The following is a 13,359-nucleotide window of genomic DNA, read 5'->3' as shown; positions in this document are numbered from 1 at the left end:
GACAGAAAATCAGTGCGTTTTTAAATAACCTTATAATGTCAATTATCCAAAATGTCAAACTTGTTTCAGACCTTTTTCCCTAGGGTGGAAATGGCAAAGACTAAAGGACATACCTTGAAGATGAGGGGAGCAAAGTTTAAAGGAGATGTGGGGGTCAAGTTTTTTTTTACACAGAGGGTGATGGGGGCCTGGAACGCGCTGCCAGGGGTGGTGGTGGAGGCAGATACTGGTATGGGATTTTATCAGGCTTTTAGACAGGCACATGGACATGCAGGCAGTTTTGCTGAATCAAGTATGGCAACATATTTTCTGCATGGTTTTTGCCATTATCTGATGAAACTTAAGGGCGGCACGGTGGCGCAGCGGTAGAGTTGATGCCTCACAGCGCCAGAGACCCGGATTCGATCCTGACTACGGGTGCTGTCTGTACGGAGTTTGTACGTTCTCCCCATGACCTGCGTGATATTTCTCCGAGATGTTTGGTTTCCTACCACACTCCAAAGACGCACAGGTTAATTGGCTTGGTATAAATGCGGTTGTAAATGCGGATTCAGCTTAATGTAGACACAAGGAATTGCAGGTGCTGGGTCTACAAAAAAAACACATTGCTGGGGTAACTCAGCACATCAGGTAGCATCTCTGGAGAATGTGGATAGGTGGCACTTTAGATTGGGATCCATCTTCAGTCCATGTTCTCCAGAGATGCTGCCTGACCCGCTGAGATACTCCAGCACTCTGTGAAACGTCACCTACCCATGTTCTCCACAGATGCTGCCTGACCCGCTGAGTTACTCCAGCACTCTGTGTTTATATTTTACAAGCAGTGTGTATCGAGCCACTCAGCTGAGTGTGATCAAGCGTGGTGGGAGAGGTCAGATGTGCCTGGATATGTCCTCCAGCATGGTCCATGCTTCTCAGCTGCCGTGTGCAAGTGTAGAACAACAGAAATGCAGACATGTCTGTTCCAACGATTCCTATCAACCGGTGATCTTATAAAGTTGTACAAAATCATGAGAGGAATAGATCGGGTAGACGCACAGAGTCTCGTGCCCAGAGTAGGAGAATCGAGGACCAGAGGACATAGGTCTAAGGTGAGGGGGGAGAAGATTTAATAGGAACCTGAGGGGCAACGTTTGCACACAAAGGGTGGTGGATGTATGGAATGAGCTGATAGAGGAGGTTGTTAAGGCTGGGACTATCGCAACATTTAAGAAACATTTGGACAGGTACATGGATAGGACAGATTTAGAGAGATATGGGCCAAACGCAGGTAGGTGGGACTAGTGCAGGTGGGACATGTTGGTCGGTGTGGGCAAGTTGGGCCTGTTTCCACACTGTATGACTCTAAGACCTCTAGATTGTTATCAGAACTGTCCAGCCATTAAATTCAGGGCAATGTGTGAGATCGCGCATCAAATCTTCAATCTCCGCCAACTTTCAATTCTCTCAATAAATTAAATCATTTTGTTTTTAATTAAATATTATTTACAATCTCAAAGAAGGACTTAATTTGATTTTTTTTCTATCCAGCAACCGAATCTCCTGATGAAAGGCCTTGAGGGGGAAAAAAACATGTCAACCAAATGGGTTTTCAGAGTTTCAGCTGTCTGCTTTTCAAATTATGGTGCTGCCTGTACTTTGAGCTTAAAGCGATTATCTGACATGACAGTGCAGCATGCCTGATTTAACTTTCTGAAAGGGATACGCCTCACTTTTCATACAGGCTCCATAAAGCAAACAGATACAGCTTCCTCCACCTACACCAGATATCCTTGAAGGTTAAGTGAATCATAAAAGATCTTACGGGATTTCATTTCTGAGAGAAAAAAATAGTAAATCTTTTTTTTTTTATGGCTCCAGCCACTTTCACTGCATCTCGGGCTAAACATCTGTGAAATCTAACCTGCCTAGCTCCCAGCTGCCACCGAGTTCTGCCCTCGGATTGACTATTAAAAGCAACAAATGGCGCACAAACATTTCAACGTGCTAGCAATATTTGAGATAATCTAAAACATTCTGCGATATCATGGCAAGAAAACCTGTGGGATATTATATTCTAGAATATTAGGGTTAGAGTTGCTGCCTCACAGCGCCGGAGACCCGGGTTCCATCCCGACTACGGGTGCCGTCTGTACGGAGTTTGTACGTTCTCCCCGTGACCTGCGTGGGTTTTCTCCGGGTGCTCCGGTTCCTCCCACACTCCAAAGATATACAGGTTTGTAGGTTAATTGGCCTGGTTTAAATGTAAACTGTCCCTAGTGTGTGTAGGATAGTATTAATGTGCGGGGATCGCTGGTCGGTGCGGACTCAGTGGGCCGAAGGACCTGTTTCCACGCTGTATCTCTAAAACTAAAATTGACAAACTACAGGGCATCAACTATATCAAATTAGATACAAAATGCCGGAGTATCTCAGCAGGTCAGGCAGCATCTCATGCGTGTGAGCATGTGTACCTACGCATACAGAATCTTTTCTCATTTATTATATTGTTTACAGAGTACTATGTTCTGTTGTACTGCTGCAAGAATTTCATTGTTCTGTTTGGGACACGTGACAATAAAATACTGTTTTAGTAATAAAAGCTTGTTTCCTTTATCATCATCATATCATATATATACAGCCGGAAACAGGCCTTTTCGGCCCACCAAGTCCGTGCCGCCCAGTGATCCCCGCACATTAACACTATCCTACACCCACTAGGGACAATTTTTACATTTACCCAGCCAATTAACCTACATACCTGTACGTCTTTGGAGTGTGGGAGGAAACCGAAGATCTCGGAGAAAACCTACGCAGGTCACGGGGAGAACGTAGAAACTCCTTACAGTGCAGTGTAACTTATCAAATACTGTATTTCATTCATTAGTTCTATATCTCTCTGCATCACCGTCTATGTCTCTAGTTTCCCTTTCCCCCGACTCTCAGTCTGAAGAAGGGTCTCGACCCAAAACGTCACCTATTCCTTTTCTCCAGAGATGCTGTCTGATCCACTGAGTTTTTCCAGCTTTTTGTGTCTATCTTCTGTTTAAACCAGCAATCTCCTTCTTCAGAAACTGGATTCAGTCATTCCTAAAACCTTAAACTAGTTGGTATTAAATGTCCTCAGAGATAGGCAAATCTTTGCAAATCTTTGTGCCATGCATGCAGTGTTTCTTTTGAATGGTGCACATGCCCAAATGAAAGACTCCGATGACAGTCCTTGCATATTCCTGAATTTGAAATAATCTGAAGATGGACACAGTGCTGGAGTAACTCAGCGGGTCAGGCAGTATCTCTGGAGAACATGGATAGGTGACGTTTCACAGAGTGCTGGAGTAACTCAGCGGGTCAGGCAGCATCTCTGGAGAACATGGACAAGTGACGTTTCACAGAGTGCTGGAGTAACTCAGTGGGTCAGGCAGCATCTGTGGAGAACATGGATAGGTGACGTTTCACAGAGTGCTGGAGTAACTCAGCGGGTCAGGCAGCATCTGTGGAGAACATGGATAGGTGACGTTTCTTTTTTTTTTTTTTTTTTTTTTTTTTTTTTTTTTTGAAAAGCATATGTACAAATCGAAATTTAAAAAAAACACATTTGTTACAAAGTTCTTACATAGCTTCAATTTTTAAATTTTTGAAGAGAGAAAGTAAAAATAAAAATATAAAACTATAAACTTGGGAAGAGAGAGTAAGAGGGTTAAAAAAAAAAAAGGATCTAACAATAAAAATTAACGGGAGTAGATCCGGGAGACAAAAACCACAGCTGTACATCCAACCCCCAACTCAAGTTTCAACTTTTTATTTAAATTTTTTTATTTTTTTTTATTTTAGTCCTGTGCCAAACCCATTTACTTTTCTAAAAATTCAATAAATGGAGACCATATTTTTAAAAATAACTCAGGTTTGTCGATTAAGGCAAACCTTATTTTTTCCAAATGCAGGGTCTCTGTCATTTCCATAGTCCACATTTTAATTGTGGGGGTTATTGGTTTTTTCCAAAATTTAAATATTAGTTTTTTCGCAGTTATTAGACTGTAATCAAGAAAATGTACCTGACTTACTGTAAAATTTGTAGTATGTTCTGATAATCCTAATATAATTAATTTTGGGTCCATATCTAATTTTTTATTAATAACTTTAGAAACTATTTTAAAAATCTCCAACCAGAAGTTTTGCATTTTTATACAAGTTACGAAAATATGAGTTAAATTAGCTTCTTGAAATTGACATTTATCACACATAGGAGAGATACTAGGAAAAATCCTATTTAATTTCGTCTTCGAATAATGTAATCTATGTATTATTTTAAATTGTATTAAGGAATGTCTAGTATTCAATGAACATTGATGTATATGTTGTAAACTTTCATCCCATATATCTTGCATTATAAATTGATTCAATTCGTCCTCCCATGGATAGGTGACGTTTCACAGAGTGCTGGAGTAACTCTGTGAGTCAGGCAGCATCTCTGGAGAACATGGATAGGTGACGTTTTGGGTCAGGACCTTTCTTCAGACTTAATTTCTGATAGGGCCAATGTTTGGAAATCATTTGAAATGAGTGTACTGAAATAAATTGGTAGCTCTCATACAATATTAGTCAAACATGAGTATCTAGTTGCAATCACATTCCGGTTTGTAGATGTTTGCCGTGTATAAATGAACAGTCAGGGTTCCTACATTACAGCTGGAAATTAGCTTGAAGCTCATTTCATTGACTGTAGAACACGTTGGGGCTCTCTGAAAGGACAAATGGTGCATTGTGCATGCAATGTTTTAACTAGTTGCTAACATGTGTGCAGCTGCACTAAATAGGATCCTTTCAACAAATACTATTCTGGCAATTTTTACAGAATTCGAACAAGTTAATGTTGACTTGTGGAGGAGGGGGAAAACTTTGTCATTCAATATGTAGATGAATTACTAGTTGCTTTGACTTTTTTGTTAAGGAGGATAGTTAACGATATATGTGGTACTAAGGTAGACACAAAATGCTGGAGTAACTCAGCGGGACAGGCAGCATCTCTGGAGAGAAGGAATGGGTGACGTTTCGGGTCGAGACCCTCCTTCAGACTGATGTCAGGGGAGGGGGCGGGACAAAGATAGGATGTAGGAGGAGACAGGAAGACTAGTGGGAGAACTGGGAAGGGGGAGGGGAAAGAGAGGGACAGAGGAACTATCTGAAATTGGAAGTCAATGTTCATACCGCTGGGGTGTAAACTGCTCAAGTGAAATATGAGATGCTGTTCCTCCAATTTGCGCTGGGCCTTGCTCTGACAATGGAGGAGGCCCAGGACAGAAAGGTCAGATTGGGAATGGGAGGGGGAGTTGAAGTGCTGAGCCACCGGGAGATCAGGTTGGTTAAGGCGGACTGAGCAAAGGTGTTGAGCGAAACGATCGTCGAGCCTGCGCTTGGTCTCACCGATGTAGAGAAGTTGACATCTGGAACAGCGGATACAATAGATGAGGTTGGAGGAGGTGCAGGTGAACCTCTGCCTCACCTGGAAAGACTGGTTGGGTCCTTGGATAGAGTCGAGGGGGGAAATAAAGGGACAGGTGTTGCATCTCCTGCGGTTACAGGGGAAAGTACCCGGGGATGGGGTGGTTTGGGTGGGAAGGGACGAGTGGGCCAGGGAGTTACGGAGGGAACGGTCTAAGTGGCAGAGAATGGAAAATCTTTTCAAAAGCTGAAAAATAGTTTGAGGGAAATTCTCGCAATCCCAGAAAGGGATTAGGTACGGCTAGTGTGGCTGGGGCATCTTTGTCGGCATGGGCAGGGTGGGCTGAAAGGCCTGTTTCCATACTGTATCACTATGAACAATCAACACAAAGGCAAAACAAAGACTTACTACAGCACTTTGTGTTTTGCTCAAAATGTCAGTCACTGCAGATCTTCGAATCTCCAAAATAAAGATAATGATGATTGGGGTCTTCGTGATACGTAAGGGATTATACTATAAACGCATTGGGATAATTTAGGTCAAATGATCCAATATGCTAACTTGGCTGGCAAGGGCAAGGTGGGCCGAAGGGCCTGTTTCCATGCTGTACATCTCTATGACTATTTGATCATGTTGTGGTACAATAGACAATAGGTGCAGGAGGAGGCCATTCGGCCCTTCGAGCCAGCACCACCATTCAGGTACACCTTGAAGCAATGGAGCATTTAAGGTGCAATCTCCACCATACATGGAACTGGGGTCTTTATAAGGTCAAAAGTGATAGGAGCAGAATTAGGCCATTCGGCCCATCATGTCTACTCCGCCATTCAATCATGGCTGATCTATCTCTCCCTCCTAACCCCATTCACCTGCCTTCTCCCCATAACCTCTGACACCCGAACTAATCAAGAATCTATCTATCGCTGACTTTAAAACATCCACTGACTTGGCCTCCACAGCCCTCTGTGGCAAAGAATCCCACAGATTCACCACCCTCTGACTGCAGAAATTCCTCCTCATCTCCTTCCTAAAAGAACATCCTTTAATTCTGAGGCTGTGCCCTCTGGTCCAAGACTCTGCCACTAGTGGAAACATCCTCTCCACATCCACTCTATCCAGGCCGCTCACTATTCGGTACGTTTCAATGAGGTCCCTCCTCATGCTTCTAAGCTCCAGCTTCATGGTGCAGATGATTTTCACACATAACTGCCACTATTTGCATGTTTCACTCCACTTTGTTGATTTAAAAAATAAAATTCTCTGTCGTAAGCCAACATGGTTTCTTCTGAAAGGATGAATTGAATATAAACGGGTTGACAGTCTCTCTTAAAATAATGGACCACAAATACACATGCACTCACATGTCCTTGTGCAACAGCAATATCTTTTGAATTTGCTGATCAAGGCTTCAATTAAATAGATATGAAGTGCACAATAAATGCCTTTCGCATGAAAGGCTAAAGGAGATGGATTTTGAGCAGCCAGGCACATCTGACTAAGCTCCCAGTCTGAGGGTAGCATTGATATCTTCAGCCATGGGTGCTGTTGCCTTAATGCAGGTTTAGTTCAGAGATACAGCACGGAAACAGGCCCACACCGACCAGCAATCCCCGCACACTAACACTATCATACACTCGGGACAAAGTTTACACTTAGACCAAGTCAATTAACCTACAAACCTGTACGTCCTTGGAGTGTGGGAGGAAACCGGAGCACCCGGAGAAAACCCACGCAGGTCACGCGGAGAACGTACAAACTCCGTACAAACTAGGGGTGCCAACTATCTCACTCCCAAATACGAGAGAAGGTGACGTCACCGGCCCGCGCCCCACGTGACCTCACCCAGCCAGCGGCCACGTGCTTCCGCTCCACCAATGGCGGCCGCCCGGGCCGGGAGGCAGGTTGCTACGGAACCTCCGTTAGGCAGCGCCCGGGCCTCCGGGCCTACACTGTCCGGGCCCACAGAATCCACGCCTACAGCTCCCCCAGGGCCTATATCAGCTCCCGGGCCTAATACGGTACAAGGGCGGTCCCGTACAGGACAAACCAATTTAGCTCAAAATACGAGATGTCCCGGCTAATACGGGACAGTTGGCAACCCTAGTACAGACAGCACCCGTAGTCGGGATCAAACCCGGGTCTCTGGCGCTGTGAGGCAGCAACTCTACCGCTGCACCACCGTGCTGATCCTACAGGCACTTTCTCCTCTCTTATTTGTTGATAACAAAGGGATCTCAACCATTCGTGCATTTGCAATATGTAATCATTAAAAACGTACAGAACATTACCAAACATTATGACTCACACCCAAACAAGCCAACATCCACATCACACATATGAGCAGCACCTCAGGAAACTCCTAAATACGGTGATCTCATTGTATTTTGTCTATATTAAGTATAGCTCATCAAAACTCCAACCACAAACCCTAGAAATTCCAGAAGGATGTGAAAAAAAATTGATCCAATTATCCCAGTTCAAGTAGAAAAAGCTACCGTTTCGTCTTTCAAAAACTGCTTTATCAAATAAATTACAGATTACCGATTTATCGAAACGTAAAGATGCCCCAAAACACAAGGCATCCAGGAGATGCTTATTTATGTTAACTATCTGATGCTAAATGAGTTATAGCTCAAAATGAAAACACACTGTATATAGGGGTGCCAACTTCCTCACTCCCCATTATGGGACAAGGTCACCGCCCCACGTGACCTCACCCGGCCAGCGGCCACGTGCTCCCGTTCCACCAATGGCGGCCGTTTGGCAAACACGCTCGGCCCTGCTCCCCGAACACACTCCGTTAGCCTACAGCGTCCGGGCCTACAGCGTCCTATAGCCCAAAATACGGGATGTCCCGGCTAATACGGGAGACTTGGCAACCCTAATTGTATACCTCATCTAACACTTGTAGTGTATAGAACATCTTAGCTAACAGAACGCAGCAATAGAAACATTTACCTTTTAACATCATACTGTCCTTTAGAATGGAGATGAGGAGGATTATCTTCAGTCAGAGGTTAGTTGCCGACTGGTTAGCGCGGAACAAAAAGCTTTTCACTGTACACTTGACAATAAACTAAACTGAATCTGTGGAATTCATTGCCACAGAAGGCTGTGGAGGCCAAGTCAATGGATATATTTAAGGCGTAGATGGATGGATTCTTGATCAGTACGGGTGTCAGAGGTGATGGGGAGAAGGCAGAAGAATGGGGTTAGGAGGGAGAGATAGATCAGCCATGATTGAATGGTGGAGTAGACTTGATGGGCCGAATGGCCTAATTCTGCTCCTATCACTTATAAACGCAAGTCCCATTTCACTGAAACAGAATCTTATTTGTTCCAAATTAAAAGTGGGGAAACAATGGAAATTCTATTCTATTATTTAGAATCCCCTTGATTTGAACATCATAGAACAATATAGCGGTGGAAAAGGCCCTGTGGCCCACAATGCATGTGCCAAACAGGATGCCAAATTATATGTGAAGGAAGGAACTGCAGATGCTGGTTTAAACCAAAGATAGACACAAAATGCTGGAGTAACTCAACAGGACAGGCAGCATCTCTGGATAGAAGGAATGGGTGACGTTTCAGGTTGAGACCCTTCTTCAGTCTGAAGAATTGTCTCGACCCGAAACGTCACCCGTTCCTTCTCTCCAGAGATGCTGCCTGACCCGCTGAGTTACTCCAGCATTTTCACACAAAATCTTTGGTGTAAACCAGCATCTGCAGTTCCTTCCGACACACTAGAATATTGCACATGGAATCTAATTGCAAAGAGCTCCATTGTTATAGCAGCGCTGCGAAGCTAGATGGCAAACTAGTAGTGATTATTCCGGACGTGAGACTCAACTCTTTCCTGTAACTCCTCCTCTCACTTAAAAAGCAACTTCTGGGTTTTAATCAGCAATAGATACGTGTGTGGCTCTGTACAGCACATGGACTCAATGGTGTTTAGTTAAAATCTCCTTTAAAAGCTACAAGACAGGGTAAAGTCAATTTAAAGACAAACTTGAATTTTACGCCACTTTGTGAATAAACTACTGAATTACTCTGGCAGATTCGTTATAAATCAGTGTGTAGGTAGAAAACTGCAGGTGCTGGTGAAAATCGAAGGTGGACACAAAATGCTGGAGTAACTCAGCGGGTCAGGCAGCATCTCGGGAGAGAAGGAATGGGTGACGTTTCGGGTCGAGACCCTTCTTCTGAAGAAGGATCTCGACCCGAAACGTCACCCATTCCTTCTCTCCCGAGATGCTGCCTGACCCGCTGAGTTACTCCAGTATTTTGTGTCTACCTTTATAAATTAATATAGTATTTCACTAAATGATACAAAACCTAATCGATATTTGCAAAGCCACATAAAGAATTGAATTTAATTGGAACTGTACTCTAGTAATGAGTTGTCTAAAAGAAAATTGTGATCATTTGATTAATTGCCCCGGTGCGAGAAGACGTCTTTTTAATTAAATTAGAAAATTTGTTGTAGACTTGCAAAGCTCCTGGTAAACAAATAGTGTAGCTCCAACTTTATAACATTGAACAAAGAACAGTACAACACAGGAACAGGCCCTTCAGCCCACAATGTTCATGCCAGATATGACACCAATTTAAACCAATCTCACATGATCCAAATCCCTCTAAAACATCAGGCTAAAATAGAATATGTGGAAGGACGTTCAATTTACCAAAGGAAGTCATCGTACTTAATCAAGAATTGAACAAGACTTAAAAATAGACTCACAAGGAACTTCAGATGTTGGAATCTTGAGGAAAAACTAAGTGCTGGAGTAAAGTTGCTCCAGGACTGTGTTTAGACTTAAAAATACACAGAAGCATTTTGCCACCATTTATCTTTACACAATCTACTCTTGTATCTTTACACAATCTACTCTTCACCAAGTTGCAAATCAACCTGAATGGGCCCAAGGACCTGTCCTAGCATGATATTTTTGATGACATTATAGACAATAGGCAATAGACAATAGGTGCAGGAGGAGGCCATTCGGCCCTTCGAGCCAGTACCACCGTTCAATGTGATCATGGCTGATCATCCACAATCAGTACCCCGTTCCTGCCTTCTCCCCATACCCCTGACTCCGCTATCTTTAAGAGCTCTATCTAGCACTCTCTTAAAAGACATTGATTGATAAAAGTTTGGAACAGCATCTTTAAACCGAAGTCCTCCCCATTTACGGGTGGGGTTTTTTTAACAGCGAATCTCAGGTGGTTTAATGGCCGTGACAGTGGACGTGAGATATGCTGCAGCTTTGAAATGGAGAGATTTGGAAACCGGGTAAAAGCCTGCGTCGAGAGAGGGGACTCGAGGCTTTACCATCTACAGCAAGTATTTTGTGAGCTTTTTATATCTTGCTTCATCATTAAACAAAAGAGCACAAACACAGATGGAAACTACACTTCGAGTGTGCACTCATAAAATTCCTGCACTTATCCTGAGCCCAGGAACGCTAGACGGTTTTCCCTTCCCTCCCCCCCCCCCCCCCCCCCCCCCTCCTCCTTTGCTGGCTGCCAGGCCAAATCCTCAAAGGGGTTGTACATTACTGTATCAACAGAGTGCAAACCACACAGCTAGGCAGCCGAGATGGAAGAGGCAGATTTTGGAAAGGAGAGAGGATCTCACATCAGCTGCTGTCTGCATTGGGGGACTACAAAGGCTTCACAAGGAGATGGAGAGAGACCTCTGTCCGCTTTCCCCAGGGAAGTGAGATTCAAAGGGTAAGTGGAGAAAGCTTCTGGCAGCTCAAAAAACACAAAGCAATGGAAAACCTGGTGCAATATTTGCAGGGAAAAAGAAAACTGCAGATGCTGATCTAAATCGAACGTAGACACAAAATGCTGGAGTAACTCAGCGGGTCAGGCAACATCTCTGGAGAGAAGGAATGGGTGACGTTACCCATTCCTTCTCTCCCAAGATGTTGCCTGACCCGCTGAGTTACTCCAGCACTCTGTGAAACGTCACCTATCCATGTTCTCCACAGATGCTGCCTGACCCGCTGAGTTACTCCAGCATTTTGGGTCTACCTGGTGCAAAATTCCATTCTCCAAGAGTCAAGAGTGTTTAAAGGTTCAACAATTCGCTGGTACTTTATTATCAACTAGATACAGTGAAAAAAAACCTTTTTGAGTAGTTAATAAAAAATCTTCCTCTACACAGACAAAATCACAGTTAAGGACAAGAAAGCTAATTGTCATATTGTACTGACAACTGAATGTTGAAATTCTTACAGCAGTCTGTAAACACACAAGACGCACAGACAACACCACAGCATCGTTTCACACACTTAATTGTCTATGATTGTCACGGTGTGGTTTGTTTGGAAAGCGTGCAAAAGAAAGCTATTTCACTGTACTTCGGTACACGCAACAATAGAAACGTAGAAACATAGCAAATAGGTGCAGGTGGAGGCTATTCGACCCTTCGAGCCAGCACCGTCATTCATTGTGATCATGGCTGATCATCCACAATCAGTAACCCGTGCCTGCCTTCTCCCCATATCCCTTGATTCCACTACCCCCCAGAGCTCTATCTAACGCTCTCTTAAATTCATCCAGTGGAATTGGACTCCACTGCCCTCTGTGGCAGAGAATTCCACAAATTCACAACTCTCTGGATGAAAACGTTTCTTCTCACCTCAGTTCTAAACGGCCTCCCCTTTATTCTTAGACTGTGTGGCCCCTGGTTCTGGACTCCCCCGACATTGGGAACATTTTTCCTGCATCGAGCTTGTCCAGTTCTTTTATAATTTTATACGTATACAATAATAAATTAAACAAAAAGAAAAACGAATAAATCAGTAAACCCACTGCTAGTGTAAAAAAAACCCAAGTCCTTACAGCAACCGAGATGAGACAAAATTAAACACTCATGCACACATTAAGGGTGAGCTTCAGTCTGAAGAAGGGTCTCGACCCGAATCGTCACCCATTCCTTCTCTCCACAGATGCTGCCTGACCCGCTGAGTTACTCCAGCGTTTTGAATCTACCTTGGGTTTAAAACCAGCATCTGCAGTTCCTTCCCACACAGAGAAACGACTCACCCCTGTCTCTTTAACGGAGGTGCTGATGGTCTGTGCGTCCAGGGTGCAGTTGGTTCTCTTGGCTGCGATGTAATAGGGGTAATCCTTGGCCACCATGGTTGAGGACAGCAGGGTTGTTCCAGGAGCCAGGCTGGGGAGTTGCAGCCACGGGGTTGGTGTGGTTAGCTGGCTGGCTACACAACGGCTGCTGCTGCTGCTGCTGCTGCTGCTCACAGTCAGTGAGCTCCCGGCAATAGACACACAGCCAGCACACACACACAGCCAGCCAGCACTAAGCAGCCTCCCACAACCAGCAGCCTGGGCGGAACACCCAGCTCACAAACCCACGCTCAGTTTGCAACGCCGCCTCTCGCGCTCCTCACACACACACCCCACTCCACCCCATCCCACCCCACCCCACCTCACTCCACCCCACCCCACTCCACTCCACCCTACTCCACTCCACCCACCCACCCCACCCCACCCCACCTCACTCCACCCCACTCCACTCCACCCCACCCCACTCCACTCCACCCTACTCCACTCCACCCACCCACCCCATCCCACCCCACCCCACCTCACTCCACCCCACCCCACTCCACTCCACCCTACTCCACTCCACTCCCATCCACTCCACCCACCCACCCCACTTCACTCCATTTGCGAGGATGTTGCTACCCCTCAGGCCCTTGAGTGGTGACATCATTCTCATAAATCTTCTCTGCACCTTTTCTAGCTGAACAACATCTTTGCATATTTCCTATAACAGGGTGACCAGAACTGAACACAGTACTCCAAATGTGGCCTCACCAATGTCCTGTACAACTGTAATATGACCTCCCAACGCACATACTCAGTACTCTGCCCGATGAAGGCCAATGTGTCGAAAGCCTTCTTGACTACCC

General features: G+C 44.7%; 1 protein-coding gene across 2 annotated transcripts in view; it reads right to left on the bottom strand.

The window, feature by feature from the left end:
• Nucleotides 1-13,359, bottom strand: part of arhgef3 (Rho guanine nucleotide exchange factor (GEF) 3) — a 97,572-nt gene that overhangs the window by 31,270 nt on the left and 52,943 nt on the right. Inside the window, exon 1 of one of the 2 annotated variants that reach the window (XM_078414608.1) lies at nt 12,476-12,677. The exons of the other annotated variant lie outside the window; for it this stretch is intronic. Within the exon in view, the coding sequence (XP_078270734.1) occupies nt 12,476-12,571 (96 nt within the window). The 5' untranslated portion in view covers nt 12,572-12,677. Of the gene's footprint in view, nt 1-12,475; nt 12,678-13,359 lie in introns of those variants that run through there. 2 annotated transcript variants of the gene reach the window in all.

The sequence above is a fragment of the Rhinoraja longicauda genome, chromosome 17, assembly GCF_053455715.1.
Source record: "Rhinoraja longicauda isolate Sanriku21f chromosome 17, sRhiLon1.1, whole genome shotgun sequence".
NCBI classification, from domain to species: Eukaryota; Metazoa; Chordata; class Chondrichthyes; order Rajiformes; family Arhynchobatidae; genus Rhinoraja; species Rhinoraja longicauda.
The sequence above is the reverse complement of the archived record's forward strand: the minus strand, read 5'-3'. Positions and strand labels throughout refer to the sequence as shown.